General features: G+C 42.4%; 2 protein-coding genes across 6 annotated transcripts in view; one reads left to right on the plus strand and one right to left on the minus strand.

The window, feature by feature from the left end:
* Positions 1-796, minus strand: LOC101014215. The gene has a single exon (XM_009205953.4). The coding sequence runs from the start codon at positions 710-712 to the stop codon at positions 326-328; it is 387 nt and encodes a 128-aa protein (XP_009204217.1). The 5' UTR covers positions 713-796; the 3' UTR covers positions 1-325.
* The window catches only part of NFYC (nuclear transcription factor Y subunit gamma), an 80,639-nt gene continuing 54,780 nt past the window's right edge, over positions 468-26,326 (plus strand). For 2 of the 5 annotated variants that reach the window (XM_009205923.2, XM_009205911.2), the window contains exon 1: positions 468-574. The gene's annotated coding sequence lies outside the window, so the exon portion shown is untranslated. Of the gene's footprint in view, positions 575-17,611; positions 18,660-22,911; positions 23,114-26,326 lie in introns of those variants that run through there. The other 3 variants (XM_009205917.4, XM_003891667.5, XM_009205924.4) reach the window with 2 other exon arrangements.

The following is a 26,326-nucleotide window of genomic DNA, read 5'->3' on the forward strand; positions in this document are numbered from 1 at the left end:
TTTGGCATGCCATGTCGACCTTCATCCCCCAGTTCTTTCTCCCCAAATTAAAAACACGAATACGCACATACGCCCCTCCTTAGTTCCTAAAGTTCAAGGGCACGCGCACACACCTACTTATCTTTTAACATTCAAGCTCGCACCAAAGACAGATCCACAAGGGTGGGAAGCGTGCTGGAGGTCACCTGGCAGCGCCTCCAGATCCCCGAAAGGGGGCGGGGTCAAAACTCTGAGATCTCGAGCTTCCGAAAGAGGGCGGTGTTAAAACTCCCAGCTCTCATTCCGCTTCACTCTGTCGTCGCCCCTTCCCAATTCTCGCGAGACCTCAAGCAGCAGCGCTTCTGCGCGCTGCACGATACTGGGAGTCCAGGCGCCAGGGGAGGGGGAGGGGAAAAGCGGAGACGGTGCAAACGGCGTGGCCGCCATCTTGCTTGTGCCCCCGCTTCGCGCGCGCTCCGTTCTCCGTGACGCACGCTTCCCCCTCCCCTCCGCCGTGCCTGGGCCTCTGCATTGCCCGACTCCGAAGGAGCGCGGGGGCGGCTCCTACTCTTCCTGGACTCCTGAGCAGAGGCGTGTGAGTGTGCGGGAGGTTCTGTGCGAGGGTGATAGGGGAGCGGCGACGGGGGGAGGGGCAGCGCTTCCCGCCTTCGCCAGAGACCTCACTTCCTCGCGCGGCCGCTGCTGTAGCTCGGTCCGGCCTGCTCGCCGCCATGTTGTGCTCTTGCCTGGCCCGCCGCTGTAGCCGCCGCCGCGCTCGTGTGGTCCGTGTGCCTCGTCGGCCCGGCCCGCGGGCTTTCTCCCATTGGCGGAAGGCGACGGCGGGGGGGCTCGCTCGTGATTGGTCGGTGGCGGGGAGGCCGCGGACCTGGCACCTTATTGGTCGCGCCGGCTCCGGCCTAGGGGGTGATGAAGGAATCTGAGGCTGCGGGGATGCGCGCGTCCTGGGCTAGGGCAGCTGGGGCAGTGACCCCCTGCGGCGCAGGCGTGGGGTTGCGGCAGGAGGGCGAGCCTAGAGGCTTTAAGGGGAAAGAGAGGGTGATGGCCTGGCGGGTACTGTGGGGGTCGCTTAGGCCACGGCCTGGAATGGGGGACACTCACTTTCAGAGGTGCTTTTCCTGATACATGTATGGCGCAAGATGGGGGTGTGCAGGCCCTCACGGTTCCAGGCCTGGAAACACCGAAACCCAAGTGACAGGGTCAGAGGATCTGAGATCCTCTCGAAGGGATGCTAGTGTGACCTAGTTTGGAAGTGGCCCTGAAATCCACTGTGTGAGTGCATGGTGTAGGAAGAGAGGCATCAGGGCTAGGGGCATAGCTGAACGGTAGAATCAGATCAGGGATTTTGCTGGAGAGTGCAAGCATTTAAACACTGAGGTTTTGGTGGAGCCCTGGAGTCCAGAGTCAACGGACCTGGGATGTGATGTGAGGAGCAGGTAAACCGAGAGAAGGATCCTGTTGATAGGTGTGCTCTGTCCGAGCCTTAGGAGGCACAGCATTAAGTAGTGTCAGATTTAAAGTGACTAAGTCTGATATAGGAAGGATTTTAGGGAATATTTTCGGACTGGGGAAGTGTATTAATAGAGCAGTTATAGATTTTGAGTCTCAGGACCATACAAGTAGTTTTGAGATATTGTATGTGAAATTTGCTGCTCTGGGAAGGATACAGGTCATGGCTGAGTTTCCAAAGCTACATTAGCAAATATTAGGTACTTGGTAGTTATTTGTTGAGTAAATATTGCTAGGTTCCCCTTTAAGGGAAAGGGAGCTAGCCAGAAATTTTGAGTCTTGATTTATTTCCTTGTATATGTGCCTAGAAAGTACACCCACTCCCATGTGTACTTTGATTTTTTTGTTTGTTTTTTCAAATAAATAGCTCCAAACCAAAAAAAGCCAGTGCATAGCTTCTTAAGGAACAGGACTTGTCAACACTTTCTGGTTTATATTCAAAAAGTTTTTATTCCAATCCAGAGTCATTCCAGTCAACTTGTTGGGGATATGTTCCTTTTCTGCTGAATCTGAATCATAGTTACTTGTATTGCTTTACATTTGCTCCTTCCAATGTGTGAGGGCTATGGAAACACATTTATGTTAAACCTCTGTGTTTTCCTAATTCGTTTTTCCTTGTTTTTGTTAGGTAGTCCTTTTTAGCTTTAGATGGTACTCTTTTGTTTTCATACCAATTTCAAGAAACTCCTATCGTTTTCAAATTTAGTCAGTTTTGTGTGAATGCAACTACATTTTCTGGAGAAGGGAATTGATAAGCAGAAGAAGAGAATTGCTATTTTGGGGCACATTTTAACACCAGTAGGTAGGCATTATCATCCCCATATTGTAGATGAGGAAACTGAGGATCAGAGAGGTTAAGTAGCTTGTCTATTGTCACTCAGTAAGTGGTTGAGCTGGAATTCAAACCCAGGTTGCCTCATGCCAGAGACTGTAATTTTATCGGCTACATCAGCTGTCAACATAAACCTGACTAATCAAACTTCCAGATAATTTTATATTTCCAAATGGATCATCTACTTTGATTTCTGGGTGTTTAGAGTGTATTAAATGGAAGACTATAATTCGTAAGAATTTGTTGTGCTGCTTCAAGATTCAGACCACAGAATTGTAACCATATAGAATATGGGTTCTTCAGCTAGGTATTCAAATTGTACTCCTTGGCTTCTATTGTGAAAGGGAAGATTTACAAAGTAAATTGCTGCATTTTTCCTGAATCCAGGTAGATAATGGGGAAGAATATGTACAGAAACTTGAAGAGTGCATTCCTTAAAACCAAGCTTCAGAATATTACAGATAGTCTTCTGTGTATGGAGGTAATTTATGCCAAGCGGCAAGGAACTACCAAGTGCATAGTGTAAGGAGCTCACTGGAGAGGTTTTTCAAACATCACCAGTTCCTTAGGGTGTCCCCAAATACGAGGACCTATTCAAAGGCCTAGTACTTTCTTCAGACTGTGGGATATTGATTCTAGGATATGCTTATCCTGAAGAATGTGTAAAAGTAAGACTGGATAGGACAGAATATTTGCAGTTCCAGTTTTGCATGGAAACCTTTACATCAGAGTTTGAGAGGAGACCAGTGAGTTGGAAATCTTAATTGCTTTATGTCTTGATGTGCTTAGGTGAAGCCCTCCCTCGTCTTTATTTACAATAATATTTCACTGTGGAAGAGAGAGGCAAAGCTACAAGTGAAAATAGGGTTTGCCATGCATTTCGTACATTGGTCATTTCAGGCTCATTTGGCTCAGTCATCAAGTTAACCAAATATGAAGAATGCTGTAGATCTATTATGATTTAGTTTCTTTTTTACTAAGGCTAGACAAGGTGATAAAAATGAGCGTATATGTACACCTTTTTTATTCAGCAGGCATTTCTGGAGCAACCTGCCCTTCAGCATTGGTGACCACCTTCATTCCATGTTAGCCCCTTACACCCGTGGCCACCTTGTTAAGATATGGAATTGACCACTCTAGAAATCTTGAACTCTCAGGAAATCTCAGTAGATCTGAGTTTATGTTGAAAACTTGTGAACCTCAGGTTTTTCTTCAAGCAGAAATTAAGCTGTATGCTTTATAGGCTGTGTCTATGGAATCTTATTTAATTCTTATGACAAATTATTCTGTTATCTCATTTATACTTACACATTTTTTCTTTGGTCAAAACTACTAGAGACTGGGTGCAGTGGCTCATGCCTCTGATCCCAGCATTTTGGGAGGCCGAGGCAGGTGGTATTTGAGGTCACGAGTTTGAGACCAGCCTCGCACACGTGATGAAACAAAATTACAAAAATACAAAAAATAGCCTGGCATGGTGGTGGGCGCCTGTAATCCCAGCTACCCGGAAGACTGAGGCAGGAGAATTGCTGGAACCCGGGAGGCGGAGGTTGCAGTGAGCTGAGATTGTGTCACTGCAATCCAGCCTGAGCAACAGAGCGAGACTCAGTCTCCCAAAAAATAAATAAAAATCCCCAAACCGTACTAGAGAAGATTTTACAAGGCATTTTTATCCCCTTTTAGTTTCAGAGAAATGTAAGGCAAAGCGAAATGAGGATTCAGACCACAGAATTGTAACCATATATGGGCTCACCCCATTCTATGTTAGGGAGCTATGCTGAGAGTCTTGTTTTGGGTTTTGTTTTTTGGGAGTTTTACTCTGTCACCCAGGCTGGAGTGCAGTGACGTGATCTTGGCTCACTGCAACCTCTGCCTCCTGGGTTCAAGCGATTCTCCTGCCTCAGCTTCCCAGGTAGCTGGGATTACAGGCATGCACCACAACACCCAGCTAATTTTTGTATTTTTAGTAGAGATGGGCTTTCACCATGTTAGCCAGGCTGGTCTTGAACTCCCGACCTCACGTGATCCACCTGCCTTGGCCTCCCAAAGTGCTGGGTTTACAAGTGTGTGCCACCATGCCCAGCCAAGCTATACTGGGTGTCTTTTTGAGGTAATTTTGAAATTTACATCTTTTAGTTCAAAGGTACTGAGCCACTAGGATCTATGAATCAAACGCAGGGATACTACAGTTACTACTTTTATTGAATGCTTACATTGTACCAGCTAGGATATAAATGTATTATGTATATCCTCATATACTATGAGGTAGATAATATAGTCACCCTCATTTTTACATGTGAGGAAACTGAAAAGTAATTTGCTTAAGGTCTCACAGCCAGTAAGTAACAGAGCCCAGATTCAGACACAGACACAGATTTGTAATTCTTTTTGTTGTTGTTGTTGTTGTTTTTTGAGACGGAGTCTCGCCCTGTTGCTCGGGCTGGAGTGCAATGGCGTTATCTTGGCTCACTTTAACCTCCGCCTCCTAGGTTCAGGTGATTCTCTTGCCTCAGCCTCCTGAGTAGCCGGGATTACAGACGCCTGCCACCATGCCTGGCTAATTTTTTGTATTTTTAGTAGAGATGGGGTTTCACTATGTTGGCCAGGCTGGTCTGGAACTCCTGACCTTGTGATCCGCCTACTTCAGCCTCCCAAAGGGCTGGGATTACAGGCGTTAGCCACCGCGCCCAGCCACAGATTTGTAATTCTTATTTCTTATGTAAGTGAAGCCCTTACTCTTAAACACTGTGTTGAGACCATAGAATGTTATGGGAAAAGAAAAAAGTCCTGGCTTCTTAGCTCAGGAAGCGAACTTCAGTTCTTTCAGGTGTGTCCTTTGTACTGAGACTTCAAAAGAGTGAGATGACCTTGGCAGGGTCACTTGGCTATGCAAGGGCAGAGCCAAATCTTGCCCACATCACTGGGTTTCTAGATAGGTGCTCATTCCACTGGATAGCATTGACTCTCCTGTGGAAGCATTGACTTGATGGCAGAGATGACTTTAAGTGACAAGTTTACTTCATTCATGGGAATGAGAATGGCAGAGGACATTACTAGGGTCACAAATGACCTTCTTGAGGTCAATCCTGGCCCTCAGGCATACAACCAGGAAGAACATTCCTTTGCCAGTAAGTTGTTCTTTTCCATTCTGTTTCTTGTTCTCAGAGGAAACTGGTTGTGAGTTATCTGATGTCTTACAGTCTTTCTTTTCATTTTGTTTATTCAGTTTTTCATGCATGCACTGTCACAATTTAGGAAGGCTACAAGGTCATTTTAGTGTTTTCCTGCAGAGACTCAAAGCACTCAGCATAATTTAAGTAGATTAATTGCAGGAGGAAATGGATTTTTAAAACCGGCCAAAAAGTGCCTTTGGGAGAGGACGGTATTAGTTGCGGATTGGAGTCAGGCCAAGGGAAGAATTCTGTCTCTGCAATGCATTTACCCTGACTGTGCTGGGGCAGGTTCTTAACTTGTTTCTTCCTCTGTGAAGTAATGACAATAATATCTACCTTTAGAGTAGTTATGAGAAATGAATATAATAGTGTCTGGTAGATGCCTGTCACTTAGTGGACCTTAACAAGTGAGAGAACACATTTTCGTTTTAGAACAGCATGAAATCTGTCCTTTCAGCCAGTTACAGCTTCCTTGATATGGAGGGGTAAGGCCTTTTGTAATTGTCTGCTCTGTTATATACAGTACGATTTCCATATGGAGGAGCAGCCACTTGGCCTGGAAGAACTAACCTAATTTAGTTGTGCTGTTGTGGTTTAGGAGCTGATTTCCAGTGGACCAGTGTGAGGTCAGTCTCACTTTTGAATGTACAAAGTAGTAGGATCATTTGTTTCAGGGGAAGGTTGTTTCCTGATCTCTTTGGTTCATCCCCAAGTGTTGAGTGGTAATGATTGTGATGAGATGAAAACTTTTTCATATTTGACAAATAGCAATGATGATTAAAGTCGGAGCAACCAGTGTTTTCGTTCTGACCAGAAGGAGAGGTTTGCATTATAGTCATTTAAAATTTTTGTAACTGTAGAAATTATCAGTTGAAGTAGGACTGTTGGTTTGGTTTGTGTGATTTGTAGTCACTTGAGTAACATTTTCTTTGAAGTAAGCAGGAAGACAGTATTGCGGAATGGTTCAGGAAAAATCTCTCTGCCTGTAGAAAATTTTGCCAGATTGCAGGAGTTGTTGCACCCTTCCCACACTTCTCCATGTGTTAGCAGTGATGTACCTGAGAGCTGTGAGACAGCATCTATACTCATTTTCAGTATTGGAGTTGTATTTTCCATTTTGTTATTTTCAGAACTCCAGATAGTTTACTTCCACATCCAGTACTTAGTGAGAGCTTTCTGTTGTATAAACTTGTAGTTTAGAGAGCTCAACTAGAGTCTAATCTTTGCATTTGAATGTTTCCCGTAGAATATGTTTAAAATAAAGGTCGAAATACCCATGTCTGGTCAGGCACGGTGGCTCACCCCTGTAATCCCAGCACTTTGGGAGGACACGGCTGGCAGATCACCTGAGGCCAGGAGTTTGCAACCAACCTGGCCAACATGGTGAAACCCCGTTTCTACTGAAAATAGAAAAATTTGCCAGGCATGGGGGCAGACACCTGTAGTCCCAGCTACTCGGGAGGTTGAGGCAGGAGAATGGCTTGAACCCAGAGGCGGAGGTTGCAGTGAGCTGAGATCATGCCACTACACTCCAGCCTGGGCAACAGAGCGGGATTCCCTCTTTAAAAAAAAAAATTCCTTATTGAAGGTACTATATATAAGGTGTCCTATTTAAATGAATACCATTCATTCATTCATTTATTTGCTGGAGTCACTCTGTCGCCCAGGCTGGAGTGCAGTGACATGATCTCAGCTCACTGCAACCTCTGCCTTTTGGGTTCAAGTGATTCTCCTGCCTCAGCCTCCTGAGTTGCTGGGACTACAGGTGCATGCCACCATACCTGGCTAATTTTCATATTTTTTGTAGAGACAGGGTTTCACCGTGTTGGCCAGGCTGGTCACGAACTCCTGACTTCAGGTGATCTCCCTGCCTCAGCCTCCCAAAGTGCTGGGATTACAGAAGTGAGCCACTGCGCCCAGCCTGAATACCCTTAATTTAAAGCCAATAGTATATCCTTTGCCTGCCGGGTTCGAGCTTTAAAGTCAATAGTATATTCTTAATAAATAAGATTCAGTAATTGTCCTATTATTCTTAAATACATTCATGAGTGTGAACCATAAATAGTGATCTTGAGCAGTGTTTCGAAGTGTTTCAATAAGAGGAATGGGCCAGGCGCGGTGGCTCATGCCTGTAATCCCAGCACTTCAGGAGACTGAGGCGAGCGGATCATGAGGTCAGGAATTCGAGACCAGCCCAGCCAACATGGCGAAACTCCATCTCTACTAAAGATACAAAAAATTAGCTGGGCGTGGTGGTGGGCGTCTGTAACCCCGGCTACTCCAGAGACTGAGGCAGGAGAATCGCTTGAACCCAGGAGGCAGAGGTTGCAGTGAGCTGAGATTGCGCCGCCATTGCACTCCAGCCTCGGCGACAGGGCGAGACTGTCTCCAAAAAAAAAAAGGAATGAGATGACTCCTAGGAAATGATGTTAGAGTATAGAATATTTTGTATCATGTCTTTGGCTTAAATCTATGAATTAATGAAGGTTTTCACCATCCCTAATTACTGTTACCCATGGCCTCCAGAGCTGTAAACTGTCCAGTGATCTCTATGAAGTGAGATTCTTTGCCCAGTGTTAAGAAGATATATCCCTTTGACACTGGCATGATTTGTTCATTTTAAAAGAGAAGAGAGAAAGGGCTAATAAAGTACACATTATCTGCACAGTTGACATCCTTGTCATTTTAAATTGTTTTAAAAATTATTGCTGTACCCTGAAGGTAAGTAGCACAGAATTTGCTCATTATGAAATGACAAAGTTGGGGCCTTTTAAGAAGCCAAGCATGCTTGGTTGGCAATCACTTAGGAGGCAAAGGATTGCTATTTATGGTGGTATTTAATGTCATTTTCAGTAGTACTAAGTTAAAAAGGAAAACGCCATAATGTGTGTAAAACTCTAACCATTTTGAAAGGTTGTTAGAATACAGTTGCCTATAGTCTTTTCATTCCACTAAAATTTGTAAGTTGGTTTAGAGCAGCATTTCCCAAGCTCTTCCACTGAACATTAGTTCTGTGTAGTGCTAATCAGTGTCCTTTGGGGATGAGAAGAGGATCCTTGACAAAAAATGACCAAAGTGAAATGCCTTTCTTCACTGCAGAATTATTATTCAGAGCGTTGGTGCTTATTTGTCTATGACTCTTCAGGAGGGAAGATACATTATGCAGCGTTACTCAGACTTACTTGGTCATGCACTGCTGTTTGTGAGAACACCTAATAAACGTTTCATGCTATGACTGGTGTGTAGCGGAGCCCAGTTAAGCAGTTCTGGTGTAGTCTATGAATAAAAAATGAATCATTTTGCATAAGATAGCTTGGTAATCATAGGAGAGGACTTTTCTGAGAACAAGATACATCTTCAAGGTAACATAGACTCTTAGTGATAAATGTGATTTCAAAGGTTATCTAAATCCAATGGCCAATAACAATAATAATAGTAACAGGTACCATTTTTTGAGTACATGATTTTTATCAGGCACAGTGTTGTTATTTTACATGCCTTATTAACCACTGGGTCTTAGTGATTTTTAAATCTTCTTTATTTTTTATTTTAATTAATTTTTTTGAGATGGAGTCTCACTCTGTTGCCCAGGCTGGAGTGCAGTGGTGTGATCATAGCTCAGTGCAACCTTGAACTCCTGGGTTCAAGTGATCCTCCTGCCTCAGCTTTCTGAGTAGCTGGGACTACAGGTATGTAGCACCATGTCTGCCCAGCTACTTTTTTTATTATTGGTGGTGACGAGGTCTTGCTATGTTGCCCAGGCTGGTCTTAAATTCTTTAGTTCAAGTGATCCTCCCACCTTGGCCTCCCAGAGTGTTGGGATTACAAGTGTGAGCCGCCGTGCCTGGTTTATTTTTTATTTTTATTTTTTGAGATGGAGTCTCAGTCTGTTGCCCAGGCTGGAGTACAGTGGCGTGATCTCGGCTTGCTGCAACCTCTGCCTCCCGGGTTCAAGCGATTCTCCTGCCTCAGCCTCCCCAGTAGCTGGGATTACAGGCGTCTGCCACCATGACTAACTAATTTTTGTATTTTTAGTAGAGATGGGATTTCACCATGTTGGCCAGGCTGGTATCAAACTCCTGACCTCAAGTGATCTGCCCACCTCAGCCTCCCAAAGTGCTGGGATTACAGGCTTGAGCCACCACACCCAGCTTATTTTTTATTTTAGAGACAGGGTCTCGCTCTGTCCTCCAGGCTGGAGTGCAGTGGCATGTTTATAGCTCAGTGTAACCCCAAACTCTTAGGCTCAAGCACTCTTCCTGCCTCAGCCTCCCAAGTAGCTAGGACTACAGGTGCATCACCACGCCTGGCTAATTTTTTATTTTTTAATTTTTGTAGAGAACAGGGTCTTGCTTTGTTGTCCAGGCTGGTCTTGAACTCAATGCCTTCACTACTGCTTTTCCAGTCACCAGATAACTTTAGCATCCTGTTTTCCACATTAGTGGTCTAGAGTGCTGCCATCCTCCCACTATGTCCCCTTCTCCAACTTGTTCTTCACATTGCACGCAATGGTAAGGAACTAAAGAGTCTTAAACATGGGGCTGGCACAATCAGAATTACACTTTAAATGTGGGATTGATTGTGCCAGTCCAGTGTTTAAGACTCATTAGTTCCTTATCATTGTCCTTAGAATAAAGTTCTAATATCTCAGCTTTGTCCAACCCTGTTTACCTTTCTTTTTTTTGAGAGGCAGTCTCGCCCTGCCACCCAGGCTGGAGTGCATTGGCACAATCTTGGCTCACTGCAACCTCTGCTTCCTGGGTTCAAGCGATTCTCCTGCCTCAGCCTCCCAAGTAGCTGGGATTACAGGTGCCCGCCGCCATGCCCGGCTAATTTTTGTATTTTAGTAGAGATGGGATTTCACCACTTTGGCCAGGCTGGTCTCAAACTCCTGACTTCAGTTGGCCTCCCAAAGTGCTGGGATTACAGGCATAAGCCACTGTGCCCGGCCTACCTTTCTAACTTTTACTTCTAGCTTCTTGCTTCTGGGCTGCTGCTATACCAAACTGTAGCCCTTTCAGGAATGTAATACTTTCTGTGAGCTTCAGGCCTTTGCACATGCAGTTCACTTTGTCTATCCTGGTTTTTATTCTTAGGATTTTAAATCTCCTAAGAAGCCTCCTCTGACCAGCCTAAAACTTAGGTGTAAGCCCTGGGGTAGGTGCTATGCTTATTTCCTCCCATAGCATTTTGCATTTGCCTGTGTTGTAACTCTTAATGTACAGCATTATGATTGCCTATTTTAACATTCCTCTTCCTTACAGTAGACTTTAATCTCCTTAAGGACAGGAACTGTGTCTTGTTTAGAATCCCCAGAGCTTATTTAGTACAATGGCTATGCTTATAATGTAAGTATTTATTGAACAAATGAAATTATCCTAAGCCCTAAAACCTTGCAAGATGTTTTAGTGCAGGAAACTGGCCTCAGTGGAGTTAAATAACTAGCATGAGGTCACTCACCTAAAAAGTGGTGAGGAGGGATTAAAATCTAAATCTGTCTAGCTGTAAAGATTGGGCTTTTTTTCCTGCTGCTGCACATGACTGCGCTCTCTCATGTTGCCTTTACACATCCCTGTCAAGTGTTCAAACAGCCCGTGCCTAACAACCCCATTCATAGCTTCTGAGGAAAGTTGTGTCATCTTTGGACAGCCCTGAGAGTTGAAGTGAGTCCTTGCAGAATAATTTCCCATCTGTTGATCTTAATTTATGCTTTGGAGAATATAACCTATTTTCAAAAAACAAGTAATTCAGAATTTGTCATCTCCTTAAGGTCCATTTATTAGTTTATTTCATTCCTTCATTCACTGAGTAACCATTTACTGAGCACCAGTGCAATGTTCCTTTATTCTAATGATGTGGTCATTGCTCAGAATGTTTCTGGGCCTTTTTTGGGGATTATCTTCAGAACTTCTTTTTTTTTTTTTTTTTTTTTTTTTGAGAGGGAGTCTTGCTCTGTCACCCAGGCTGGAGTGCAGTGGCGCAATCTCAGTGCAACCTCCACCGCCCAGGTTCAAGCAATTCTCCTGCCTCAGCCTCCCAAGTAGCTGGGACTACAGGTGTGTGCCACCAAGCCTGCTAATTTTTTGTATTTTTAGTAGAGATGGGGTTTCACTGTGTTAGCCAGGATGATCTGGATCCCCTGACCTTGTTATCCGCCTGCCTTGGCCTGCCAAATTGTTGAGATTACAGGTGTGAACCACTGTACCTGGCCTATCTTCAGAACTTCTATCAGATTATTTTGAAGATGTGTGAACATAGTTTTGTTTGTTTGTTAAAACTTGAAGGTGGATTGGATTTGAGAAATAGCTACTAGTTGTTCAGGACCAAGTTGAGTGAAAGATAATGGGTCAGAAATTATAATCTGGCAGTCCTCAATTTTCTTCGATTTTCTTATAATGTTTTTTGAGATGGAGTCTCACTCTGTTGCCCAGGCTGGAGTGCAGTGGCATGATCTCAGCTCACTGCATCCTCCACCTCCCAGGTTCAAGCGATTCTCCTTCCCCAGCCTCCTGAGTAGCTGGAATTATAGGCATGCACCACCACGCCCAGCTAATTTTTGTATTTTTAGTAGAAATGGGGTTTCACCACGTTGGCCAGGCTGGTCTTGAACTCCTGACCTCAAGTGATCCATCCACCTCAGCTTCCCGAAGTGCTGGAATTACCGGCGTGAGCCACCATGCCTGGCCTATGTTTTGTTTTTTGTTTTTTGTTTTTTTTAAACTTGAACTGAAACTTGAAATAGAAAGATTTGGCATTAAAACAGTCTGTCTTTTACTTCTTAAAGAATCTGGGCTGGGTACAGTGGCTCACACATATAATCCCAGCATTTTGGGCGGTTGAGGTGGGAGGATCACTTGAGCCCAGGAGTTTGAAACCAGCCTGGGCAATATGGGGAGACCCTATCTCTATAAAAAAAAAATTAAAAATTAGCTGGGTGTGGTGCCGTATGCCTGTGGTCCTAGTTATGCAGAAGACTGAGGTAGGAGGATCACTAGAGCCCAGGAGGTCAAGGCTGCAGTGAGCTGTGATCATGCCACTGTACTCTAGCCTGGGCAACTAACCTTGTCTCAAAAAAAAAAAAAAAAAAAAAAAAGAGTGTGAAGCTGTTATTGCAGTTAACCAGATTTCCTACATGGCCTTCTTCAGTTGGAGCTGTGTAGCGGTCACTCCTTTAGATGGGACACACACTTGGCAGTTTTCCTCAATCCCTGTTACTCCCTGTTGTTACTGACACTGTGGCTAAAATCGGGTTTGATTTATATCTCTATGCTTTGGGGATATATGTAGATAAAAATAAGACACTTGCTGCTTTCAAGAAGCCCTTTTCTGGTAATAGAGGCATATTAAAAAAATAGTTATAATATGTGTACCTGCTATATAATCAAGTGTATATTTAGGTATTAATTGGGCACCTACCACATTCCAGATATGTTGAGTGCTTTCAGTTATTTAAGCCTCAACACTCCTATGAGTTGGTGTTATTTCCTCCATTTTACACATGAGGAAGTGAGCTCAGAAATAGTTAAGTATCTTGGCCAATGTGCAGCTAGTAAGCAGGTAGCTATGATTCAAAAATCATTCTCCCAACCAAAAGCATCAATTCTCACTTTGCCTTCTTTGAGAGTATTGAAGCTTCAACGGTGTAACCAGAGTTACTGGTTTTGTCTCATAGTGATTTGAGTGCTTTTTTTTGGTTGTTGTTGTTGTTGAGACAGAGTCTCGCTCTGTTGCCCAGGCTGGAGTGCAGTGGCGCGATCTCAGCTCACTGTAAGCTCCACCTCCCAGGTTCAAGCGATTCCCCTGCCTCAGCCTCCCGGGTAGCTGGGACTACAGGCACGTGCCACCACGCCCAGCTAATTTTTTGTATTTTTAGTAGAGACAGGGTTTCACTGTGTTAGCCAGGGTGGTCTTGATCTCCTGACCTCATGATCTGCCCCCCTCAGCCTCCCAAAGTGCTGGGATTACAGGTGTGAACCACAGCGCCTGGCCTGATTTGAGTGTTTTTTAGGGTAAGAAGATGCAATTGGCTGCTGAGATCCAAGACCAGGGAAGAATGTTAGCTGAAATCCTAGAGATTCTGTTAGATTCTCAGTCCACAGTAATGACAGGTAGAAGAGAAAGCTATAGTAAGTGAATGAATTCAGCTGCCAAATGGAAATTCAAGAATAATTTGGGTTCTCTTCCTACTGTGGCTTGAATTCTAAGGTAAGTGTTGATGAGAAGTAGGACTTGAAGTAGTTTCCTTGCAAACTGCCAAGAAGTAATAAAAACTATGCTGAAGACCTTCACAGGGTGTTAAAGGTCATGATTGGTTTAATCTGGTACATCCAAAGCAGAGTCGAAGGGCCAGCTTTTGAAACAGTGATCAGACATTTGCTGGGATTAGTGGTGAAAAGCCTGGGTTTCCAGTCTAAAAACTAGAGAATTTTATGGCACCTGGTAGTCTTCCCGTACTGTCCTTTATGGCTAAGGAGTTGCTTTCTGCAGGGCTGCAGAGTATGCTAGAGATAGAAGAGAGGTATTTCTTCGAAGTGACTTCAGGGCCTTAAGCAGGTTTTCTCCCTTTCTGAACCTTAACCTTCTATACTTCAAGGAAGTTGAATTGGATGACATTTAATACTTCTCATTTTTTCAGTGCTTATTCAGGCATAGTACATATGCTTTACATATATTACGTTATTTAATCCTTAAGTGGCTCTCTGGTATACATGGTGATATCTATACATTATAGATAAGGAAACTGAGGCTCAGGGTTAGTTCAGTGTCATATAAGTAGAGTCAGAACTTGAAACTAACACTGCCTGACTTCCAAGTGCTTAGTTGTTTTGCCGTGCTGGCACTAATTAGTAATCAGCGAGGTTGTGAACATTTTCTCCCTATTCTTCTGCTCCCTACCCCCACCCTTCAGATGAGCTTCTTTGCCTTGTCAGCTGACTGACCCTCAGGTGTTCTGGGGCTAAGAGAAGCTCCGGTACTGATAAGCCCTGTTGGCCTTCTGCCTTCTCTTCCCAGGATGGGAGTAGCTATTCAGAATCTGTAATCTAAACTTTTGAGAAAAGAATTACGGTACCTATAACACATCCTGTTATCATAACCAAACTCTTTATTTGGATGCCATTGTGAAGTTGTCTCACAACCCCTTTAAATTTTAACAGTGTACTCTTGTTAATGATTTACCTACTTGTTTCATGCCCTTATAAATGTGGTTTGTTACTGGTTAAATGTTCCTAATAATTTAGTAGTAAACTTTATAACAACTTATAGGGTGCTATTTGGTCATACCATTGACTAGGTCTCTTAACTGGCAGATCAAATTTAACAGTAGTCAGATTTTAAATTTTAATATTTATTTATTTACTTACCTGAGATAGAGTCTCTCTGTCACCCAGACTGGAGTGCAGTGGGACGATCACGGCTGATTGCAGCCTTGACCTCTTGGGTCAAGTGATCCTCTGGTCTCAGCTTCCAAAGTAAGTGGGATCACAGGCGTGTGCCACCACACCTAGCTAATTTTTGTATTTTTTGTAGAGATGGGGTCTTACTATGTTATCCAGGCTGATCTGAAATGCCTGAGCTCAAGTGATTCTCCTTCCTTGGCCTCCCAAAATGCTGGGATTACAGGCGTGAGCCACCATGCCTGGCCCAGATTTTTAGTTTTTAAATTTGTTGAAGTTGGATAATGGTTTATGCTATCTATACATATATATGGCACCTAAGAATTTCCTTGGATGTGCTTGAGGTATTCCATGTCTTGGTAAGCAGTGTGGTGCAGTGGAAAGAGTACCACTCTAGGTGGGACCCGAGTTTGAATCTAGATGTATGGCTAGGGGCCAGTTTTTTAACTTCTTTGAACTTCACTCTTTCTCACTGGAAAAAGGGTATTGTAGTGAGAATTAGAGGGGTAAAGTCTGTGATGTACTTAGCACAGAACCTGGCACTAGTAGTTGTTCAGAAATCATTTCATCATGGGAAATGAGTGGAATGTATGTAGAGAAGTTAATACGGCAAAGTGATAGGGCAGACCACCTTGCTCCTATTTCGGGTCCCTGCTGAATCTCTGCACATGTCAAGGATGAGTTCTCATGTATGGTCAAGTGAGGAATTTCTAGAAAAGATCTCATCTATCTAGCAAAACAACTGTGTTTTTCAGTCCTAGGATATTTAGCTTTGGTGGGAGGAAGCAGATCTAAGGAGATTGTTAAAGGCCTCAGGTGATGAACGGTGAGATGTTTGTATTTGAATGTTTTGCTGAAAAAAGAAAAAAAGAAAAACATGCTAATTGATTTTCACCACATTAGGAGCTGCCTCTTAAAAAACCTAAGCAGCTGGTCCAAAATCCGTAAGAAAATCTTTGACTACCACTGGTAGCCTTTGGCACCCTGGAATATTTTCTGTAACTACAGTGAGACAAGTAAGAATACTTGTAATATCTCTTCTGAGATCAACTCTGTTGTGCTTATTTTTAAAAATATGGGGCCAGGCGCGGTGACTCATGCCTGTAATCCCAGCACTTTGGGAGACCAAGGTGGGTGGATCATCCTAGGTCAGGAGTCCGAAACCAGCCTGGCCCACATGATGAAACCCTATCTCTACTAAAACTGCAAAAATTAGTCAGGTGTGGTAGTGGGCGCCTGTAATCCCAGCTACTCGAGAGGCTGAGACATGAGAATTGCTTGAACCCAGGAGGCAGAGGTTGCAGTGAGCTGAGATCACACCGTTGTACTCTAGCCTCGGTGACAGAGGGAGACTCTGTCTCCAAAAAAAAAAAAAAAGATAGAAGGCTGGGGTGCAGTGGCTGACTCCTGTAATCCCAGCACTTTGGGAAGCCAAGGCAGGTGGATCACTTGAGGTCAGGAGTTCAAGACCAGCCTGGCCAACATGGTCAAACCCTATCTCCACTAAAAATACAAAATTAGCTGGGCATGGTGGTGGGTACCTGTAGTCCCAGCTACTAAGTAGGTCACTTGAACCCAGGAGGTGGAGGTTGCAGTGAGTCAAGATCGTGCCACTGACCTCCAGCCTAGGCAACAGAGGGAGACTCCATCTCAAAAAAAAAAAAAAAGAAAGAAAGAAAGAAAAAGTGAGAAAAAATGTGTCCTCATCCAGGCACAGTGGCTCACGCCTGTAATCCCAGCACTTTGGGAGGCAGGGGCAGGAGACTCCCTTCAGCCCAGAAGTTCGAGACCAGCCTGGGCAACATGGCGAGACCCCATCTCTACCAATTGAAAAAAATTGAAAAAAGAAAGGAAATATAAAAATTAGTTGGCGTGGTAGCACACACCTGCAGTCCTAGCTACTTAGGAGGACAAGGTGGGAAGATCGCTTGAGCCCAGGAGGTGGAGGCTGCAGTAAGCCAAGATCATGCCTCTGCACCCCAGCAACACCCCAGCTTGGGTGACAGAGCCAGACCCTATCTCCAAAAAAAAAAGGAATGATTTTTATCCTTTGTGATGTCAAACTCTGTGGCTGCCTTAAATAAATTAGTTAATCCATCAAATTATAATGTGCTTTTAATAAAACGTCATCAGCCCTCTGCATCTAAGCATTCAACCAACCATGGGTCAAAAATATTTTTAAAAATTGTGTCTGTATAGAACATATGCAGACTTTTTTCCTTGTCATTATTCCCTAAACAATACAGTATAACCGCTACATGTATAGCATTTACATTTTATTAGGTATTATACGTAACCTAGTGATGATTTAAAGTATACAGGAAGCTGGGCAAGGTGACATGCACGTGTAGTTTCGCTCACTTTGGTAGCTGCGGTGGGAAGATTGCTTGAGCCCAAGAGTTTGAGGCGGTAGTGCCCTGATTATGCCTGAATAGCCACTGCATTGCAGCCTAGCAACATAGTGAGACACTATCTCTTAAAAAAAAGTATACATGGGAATGTGCAAGTGTTTTATGCAAATAGTGTACCGTTTTATATTAGGGACATGAGCACCGAAGGATTTTGGTATCCATGAGAGGGTTGGCTGGGGAGTATCCTGGAACCAGTCTCCCATGGGTACCAGGGGATGATTGTATTCACTGATGTTCTAGCTTTTTTGTCATTATGTTTGTGGTACTTTCCTTCTTAGGTTCCTGGTTGACATTCTAGAAATGCCACTGTCTCTGCCACTAACTTCATACATTACCTTAAAATTTTTCTATTTAAATTAGTTTGTGTTTTCAAATAAAGTGCTTTGCCTTGATACCAGTCTGTGCCTTTAAAGTGCCACTAACATAATGACAGATGCCTTTTAGAAATCTTGCAAACTATTGTATGGCCATTGGCATCACTCTGTTAGTGTTAAAGAAGCTGCATTTTCTTTGCACTAGCCCTACCCAGTTTTTTCTTCTTTTAATGCTCAGCGGAAAACTGAAGATGGTCACAACTTTCCGACCTTGTGCACATTGCTTCTCTGGTCTATTACCATAGGATACCGTAGCAGTATCTTACAGACATCTTTGATGGCCAATCAGCAGCAGTTAAATTACCGTAAATTTTTTAAATGGAACTCTGACAGCCAATAAGAAATCCCGTGGGTGGGAACAGTAACAACCCTTTGGCTTGTTTTTAAGAACAATTCTAAATTTTCAGTATTCTGTTTTAGAAACACATGATTCCCTAGTGCAACTGCTATGTGCATTTGCCAGGCATTTCCACGCCTTAAGTGTTCCCCATAGTTTGAAGTCTGAATCTGACCCCTGTTCTGCTTCTCAAGGTAACTTTAAAACAGGAAGTGTACAAAAGAGGTAACTGATGACGTGAACAGCCAATCGTGGCTTTGTGTTCTTAGCCAATAAAGCACTTCAGCCAATGGGATCACTGTGGAGGCAAGGTTTGGTGTCAAATAGCATGCTAGATTGAATGCCTTTGACTGTTAAAGTGGAAGGAGGCTGCAGGGCTTCATTGGAGCCTCGGAGTTTTTCACTGAGGCAGGGGTCAGCTGAAAGACAAAGAAAAATGGCGAATAGTTTGTTGGGGGGTGGGAGGACAGCTGTTCGGGCTTTCACTGGAGTGGACATTCCAGACTCAGGTTTCTGCATCTCCTGCTGCCTTTTGTTTCCTCCGTCCTTTGGGGGGAGGGATAGGAGTGACTTAAATTCTCCCAGTCCGAGGAGGTATAAATAACTACATGTAAAATTAATGCAGTTCCCGGTAAGTTTAATTCTTTGTTTTGTGTTGAAATGATAGAAACTGTTTAGCTTCAGAGAGTGTAGACAAGTTGCACTGTTCAGAAAATGGCCACTTTACATTCCATGCATACCTTTTGGTGCACCTAGAATACCTTGCTGTGTTTAGATTTTGCATGTCCTTCAACTAGGATTTCTTTCCTAGTTGGCTATCGACAGGATCAGGTACATGGAGAAAGGCTAATCATTTTTCAGGGGCACACAGAAGCAAAACACTTTTCTGTTTGCATTGGGTAAACTTAACTGTTTTCCAAATAATTTTCCTTTGTTCAAGTGCACTGAAGCTTTCCTATGGAATAAGCTGAGTTGTTGTGAGAGTTTTTCTGTTTCCACGCACTTTGTTGACATCTGTGTTTTCAGATATGGAAGCGACACGTTGCTGTTAGAAATTTGTGTGAAAATATGATTTGCACTGCTGCAGGTTCTAATGGTGAAGGCCCACATGCCAGTGTGAAATTTTCCCATAACTTTCTTGATTTACCTGTCTACCTCTAGATTCTAATAAGTACTAATTAATGTAGTAACAGTCTTTGTTTTTAATGCACATTTTAGCTTAGAATGCTGGTTAGAAACATCTTCACTTATATTGACAGTGACAAGAGCAAATCTTTTTCCATAGATTTCACACATTTTGTCAGGTGTTGATTTAGTTCTTTAAAATGATATGAGCAAAGTGCTTTTCATTTTTCCGTATTAAATATTTAAAATCCTGCAGTTTATGAATAGGAAAGTTAAGAGTATAGGCACCCTATCTTTTGCCCTTGATATATATATATATATATATATATATATATATATATTTTCTCTTTAGGGGTACAAAGCTAACGTAGGTTGCTAATCAGTAACCGGCCAGTTATTATGAACAGTGAAATCTTCAATCCCACATACTAAGATCTATAATACACCTGATTTTAAAATGCAATTCTTTGTTTTCTTTTTATTTGCAAATACGGAATGAAGGTCATTGGAACATTTCTGCAGCAGACTCAGTGTGGAGCCATGAGCCAGCAGCACTTAGCCTCTGGGTAGGGAAAAGGAGCAGGCCCTATTAGAGGAGAAGTTTCAAGGGTGTTGATTTGCCTTCCCTAGCTTCCCCTGTAATAAAGGATTTACCTGAGAGGACTGATAGGATTTAGATTTGGGGCTCTTGGAGTTGGAATGATATAGCAAGTCAAAGTTCTAGATGCAGGCCTCTGTCGTTGCTTTCAAAAGTGACCTTGAAAAACTGCCGGGGAGTTGAAAGATTGAAGGACAAAGTTTGTTTATACAGATTTGGACTGAAAAGCTCTATTTAAGATGAAAAGAGACTGTACTTCTGAAATTCAAGTCGAGTGGTTAGTAGGAATATGTTATAGATTCAAATTAGGAGTTTTCAGGGAATAGGACAATAGGGCTGCATTCATTCTCTCTCCCACTCTTTTTACTTCCCTCCCCCCAGCAAAAAATTCTAAATTCTTTTGGTATGATAGCTGAGTGAACTGCCTAACAGATTCAGAATTCCTTGCATGCTACCATGTCTTCTTTGTAATCTAGAGGGTTCTTAGTGAAGGAATAGTATTTTAGGAGTTCAGAGTAGTTGTATTTGTGAAAGTTTTGGGGAATTGGAATGCTTATAAGAAGAAAATGTTCATTCTGGGAATTTAAGTCCTAAGATAAAGAAGTATGTGTTAAGGATTACATTTTAAGAGGTACTTACTTTGATTTAAATTTACTTTTTTAAAGTCATTGATTATTTATATGTTATCAGTTGTTCCAGGTTTTATATATGATTTTAAAAACAGTTGTAGGTACTGTCTTGACCCTCTTGGCCCTACAAGAAGGCCTGTAGCAGGGGAGGCAAAAGTGAAGGTGTGGTACAGTATGAGGTAAACCATAAACTTGAGAACTTGGTGGATTTGGCTTCTTGGAAAGACACCCAGTCACTGCCTCTCGCCGAGGTTCTTCACCATTTTTGGATCATAGACTCTTTGAGAATCTGACCCACTACCTGGAAAAATGCACATGGGCATGCCTGTGCAAAACCTTTGATGACTAAGTTATTTTCTAGTGTATGTCAAATGGTGTTTAACACTTTAGCCAGATAGATGTTTACTAGACAAATGAAGAAAACTTTGCTTCCAGAAAGAGCAAAGACCTTCTAGAGAGCTAACTGTAATTTGGACCATGGGTGGCTGTGTGTGTAAGTGGGGGAGGCTTAGATAGGGTCTAGAGATGTCAACATTTATTTACTCTGATCACAATGTTTGAGGCGATATGGTACAGACCATTTAAAGTCAAGAGATCTGTGTTCAAGCCCTAGTCACCTTTATCACCAGCTTTGTAGTTTGGGCAAGTCAGCCATTTAGTGTTAGCTTCCTCACATGTAAAAATGGTACCTAAAAATAGTGTCTTATTTAGTGGTGAGTCCTGAATGAGATCATGTGTGTCAAAGTACTTTGCAAATTGTGAAGAACTACGTAATATTAGTTGTTACTAATCCAGACTGTTTGGGGGATGAAACCTTTATGAAGATAGGTGTGGCATCAAAGAAAAAAATGCCAGTATTTTAATATTTTTAAAAAGGAGTTAGTTTAAACCTGACACATGTCTTTTTAAACTGCCTTCACCTGCATATTCCTGTTTATGCTGACATGACCCTATTTATTTAATGCATACGTTGAGACCATCCTTTACTGTGAAAGATTCCTGTGAAAGAATTTTAACCCGTTTGTCAAAATTTAAGAACCTCTCAGAATAAGATGAAATGGGTATGCTGATTTTTAAAAAAACTCTTATTAGATTTAGGAACCTCTCAGAATAAAATCTGGAAGCCTGTTCAGTTTGCATTATGAGATTTGCATTATAATGCAGGTAAGTTGTAATGGTTGCAGATGTTTTACCAAGCAGGGGTTACATTTTTAGTTTGTATACCAAATATTTATAAAGTAAACTGGAACTATTTTTTTTTGTTTGCTTTGTGATTATCATGTCAGTTTTCAAGCATGGGAGGTAGGTATAGCCTGCAGTATATATAGTAAGCAAATAAATGTTGGGATGAATGCCTTTTTTTTTTTTTTTCCCCAGACAGGGTCTTGCTCTGTTGCCCAGGCTAATATGCCAGGCTGAAGAGCCATGGCATAATCATGACTCACTGCAGCCTCCACCTCCTGGGCTCAAGCAATCCTCCTACCTCAGCCTCCTGAGTAGCTGGTACTACAGGCATGTGCCACTGTGCCCAACTAATTTTTTTTTTTTTTTTTTTTTTTTTTAAATAGAGACGGGGTTTTGATTTGCTGCCCAGGCTGATCTCACACTCCTGGGCTCAAGTGATCCTGTTGCCTTGGCCTCCCAAAGTGCTGGGATTACAAGCGCTGGGATTACAGGTGTGAGTCACTGTGCCCAACTGTGGGATGAACACTTTTAAAATAAGAAATAATTGATCGCTTATCAAAAATCTAATGTAAATTTCACACAGTTAATACCCACTGTGAGATACTTTTCTAACATAATTGGTGGAAACTCATGGGGATTTCTTTTTAATCTAGCCTACATGCCCAGTGTCATCTATTTTTAGGACTTCCTTCCCCGCTCCCCCCCCCCCCCGGGGTGGGGTTGATATTTTGTGATGTTTGATTTCCTGTCCTATTAGGTCACTTCCTCTCAGGCCTATGGTCAGTCAGCATTGGTGTCTGCTTCCTATCTGTGCTTTGAAAGAGTCATATTCAGACAGAATGAGGTTTGGCAAAATTGATACTGACTTTACCAAATAAAATTCCAGTTCCAGGGATGTGTAGGTTTAAAAACAGCAACTGTGGTCACTTTGGGCTTTTGTTTTTAAAACAAGATGAGGTCTCCTTCTTAAAGAAGCTAAATACTTTTGTGGGGGCTTCAGTAACCCAAAAAATGTATAAAAGCTGAACATGGCTATCTTCATGAATGGAATGATTTTTGCGTATTCTTATTACTGATAATATATGCATACAGAGTTTGAATACGTCTAAATTAGGCTGATAGGAATCACTTAGAGATCTAGTCTAGTTCCCTTCTTGGCAAGTGGGGAAATTGAGGCCCAGTAAGTTCAGGTGCCCTAATCCAAGTCTTTCAGCTTTTTAGGAACAGGCCTGTACAAGTTTAGAGATTTGACTCCCACTCAATTTGTTGCACGTTTCTTTTATTCCTGTAGGTTGTTTTCACTTTTTATTTTTCATGTTTCTTTTCCTTTTGGCACTTCTGTATAGGTTTGCTGTTTGGATATAGAAGGAACAGAGAGAAAATGAGCCATGGAAGAGGTTCAGAAGTCTTTACCTGAAGTGTGTTGGTTAGAAAGTCTGCTGCAGCAGATTTAGTGTCCCTTTGGGATCTGAAGATACCTTGCCTCAGCCGGTTGCTTATTCAGAAAGCTGAAAACCAGCTAGGAAGCTAATGGTGCTCACCTGTGAGGTATTCCAGAGAGCCGGGTTGCTGTTATGCATTATGAAGAAGTTAGGGTATACAAACACATGATCTGCATGCCAGTTAGTGTTTATTGTTTTTGTTTTTTGTTACTGCATTTCAAGAACAAGCTGATTCCCAAAAAAGTTTGTACCTGGCTCTTAAAGTGAGTCCACAAGCTAATCTGTATTTAATAAACACAGATTCCAGGGTCATTTTAAGCATTTGAGAAGACGGAAATAGGAATCATTGTTTATAGACACCCAAAACAATATCTTAACTGTACTGACTTGACTCTTTCCCATCAGCAAAGTGGTATTATGTGTGTATGTGCTTGTGTATGGTTGAGTGGTTTTTGTTCTTATCTTTATATTCTTTGATAGACCATGATATACTTTAACATTTTTAATTTTTCTGAAGGTGATGACCTTCATATGTTTAGACAAAAGTTATAGTTCATTGAAAGAGTGAGGGCTTGAATGATGTAAGTTATATAATATTTAAGTCCTAAAATATACTGACTGAAAATTATGATAGACATAGCTGGATAGACTATACTTCATGTCTGCATTTCCCAGAAGTTTAGTTTTCTTTCTTTTTTTTGGAGACTAAGGTCTTGCTCTGTCACCCAGGCTAGAGTGTAGAGTGTAATGGTGTAATCATAGATCACTGCAACCTTAAACTCCTGGGCTTAAGCAGTCCTCGCACTTCTCAGCCTCCAAGTAGCTGGGACTACAGATGCATGCTACTAGGCCTGGCTAATTAAAAAAAAATTTTTGAGGGCTGGGCACAATGGCTCATGCCTATAATCCCAGCACTTTGGGAGGCCAAGGCAGGCAGATCATGAGGTCAGGAGATCAAGACCATACTGGCTAACACGGTGAAATTCGTATCTCTACTAAAAATAGAAAAAAATTAGCCGGGCGTGGTGGCGGGCTCCTGTAGTCCCAGCTACTCGGGAGGCTGAGGCAGGAGAATGGCGTGAACCCAGGAGGTGGAGCTTGCAGTGAGCCGAGATGGCGCCACTGCACTCCAGCCTGGGCAACAAAGTGAAACTCCGTCTCAAAAAAAAAAAAAAATTTTGACTGGGTGTGGTGGATCATGCCTGTAATCCCAGCACTTTGGGAGGCCAAGGCGGGTGGATCACTTGAGGTCAGGAGTTTGAGACCAGCCTGGACAACATGGTGAAACCCAGACCTTACTAAAATAACACCAAAATTATCCGGGCCTAGTCCCATCTTCTCAGGAGGGTGAGGCACAAGAATTGCTTGAACCGGGAGGTTGCAGTGAGCCATGATAGTGCCACTGCACTCCAGCCTGGGCAACAGAGTGAGACTCTGTCTCAAGAAAAACAAACAAACAAACAAAAACTAATTTTTTTTTTTTTGTAGAGATGGAGTCTCATTATTTTCCCTGGCTGGTCTCGAACTCCTGGCCTCAAAGGATCCTTCTACCTTAGCCTCAAAAGCACTGGCATTTACAGGTGTGAGCGTCTGTGCCTGGCTAGTTTTCTTTTTAATCTGTTCTTTCTGCTTCCTCAATATTGGGGCTCAACTCTTTATAACGTGGTCAGATTCTATTTGTGTTATCACTCTTATCTTCTTGTCTCTCCCTTTGGGATCCCAAAGTCAGACCCCGCTATTCAGTAATTGATCAAAAGTTTTTCTCTACTTACAGTATTTATTCTAAATTAAATTACAGTCTAGAACCTGCGGTGAAAATGGGGAATCAAAGGATAAGGAATGAAGTTAAATTCCAGTATAGAGGAAGAACTAAAGAAAAAAACAGATAGTAAATGTTTAACTTTAAAATGGCATAACATTGTGACCTTGTGTTCCTTAGTTCAAAGAAAGAAGACTAAAATAACCACAGCAAATAGCAGCGCGAATTCACTTGGTTATCCTTTCTTCTTGGAAGTACTACGGTTTTGGTCTGTTTCCATAGTTTCAATTACATAGAAAACTAAAGGGAAGACCTGCTTGATTGAAAGTATCCAGATAAAATGAAATTGTCTTCTGTTTATCTAAGCTATATAGTTCTTACCTTCAAGGAAATGCTAAAGTTGGATGCTTTTTACACTTCCTTTCACCAATTCACCATGCATGCGTGTCTTTTTTGTGGAGAGTTTAAAAAGGTATACAAATAAAATTTTACTCTGAGACTGATGATGTTTATCAAGTATTAGAAACGGATACGGAAAGAACAAGCAAAATACACAATTCAGAAGAGGGGAGACCTTGGCTTAGGAATGAAGGGAAACTGTTTAACTGGATGTGGACTCAGGGAGGTAGGGGCAAGGACATTCCAGGCGTTGGGAGCAACAAGAGTAAGATCATGATTCAAAAAGTACATCTTGGGTTAAAGAGAGCAGTAAATGGTCCACTGCTTAGAGCATAAAGAGATGAGTTAAGGACAGGAAGGAGTGGTAAAAGAAAGACGTATGGAGAAGTAAGTTGGGTCAGATGTTGAAGGGCCTTGTTTGACAGGCTAAGAAATTTGAACAGTCTCTGCTTGACATTGGTGACCATTGGAAATCTGGAGTAGTAGAGTGATGTGGCGTTATGAGAGCTGCGCTTTTATAAGATTTATTACACATCTTAGGTTCACAACCTTTATAGGATTATTAAGTTTAAAATAGGTTGTAACATAAAGGGCTTAGAATTGTACCTGGCACACAGTAACCCCTAATGAGCATTGGCTATCATCATTTTTATTACATAGAGGCGATGAAGGTCTGAACAGAGATAGTGGTAGTATGAAGAAAGTTCAGGAGATGGACACTGCTGGACCCTGTTACTATAGAATTTAGCAGCTGATTAGAATTGAACAACAGAGGAGAAAAAGTGCAAAATGATACTGAGGTTTCAAGTCTGGGTGACTGGAGGATAGAAACAGAAATTCAGGAAGAGCAAGTTTGCGGGGAAAAGAAGATAGATTTGATTTGGGGCACGTGGAATTTCACTTCTGGGTAGCTTTCTGGTTGTAGATGTCCAAGTTGTAGATGTCCAGCTTTCCGGTTGTAGATGTTCAGTGTATGCAGGAGTGAATGAAGCTTTGGAGAAATACCAAAATTGGTAATGTATATTTGGAATTTAGGCTCATAAAGATTATAACTGAACCTAAGGGACAAACAGGAGAGAATCAAGAAAGAGAATTGACAGAAGACTAGTGCTACATGTCAAAGATGGAAGCACAAAAAAGGTCTGACTCTAAAGTTGAGAA

Source organism: Papio anubis, chromosome 1, assembly GCF_008728515.1.
Source record: "Papio anubis isolate 15944 chromosome 1, Panubis1.0, whole genome shotgun sequence".
Classification (NCBI taxonomy): domain Eukaryota; kingdom Metazoa; phylum Chordata; class Mammalia; order Primates; family Cercopithecidae; genus Papio; species Papio anubis.

What these genes read in the sequence shown, in the direction of transcription:
- LOC101014215 (XM_009205953.4), bottom strand. Translation starts at nt 712, where the DNA reads ATGGCGGCGAGCAGGCCGGACCGAGCTACAGCAGCGGCCGCGCGAGGA.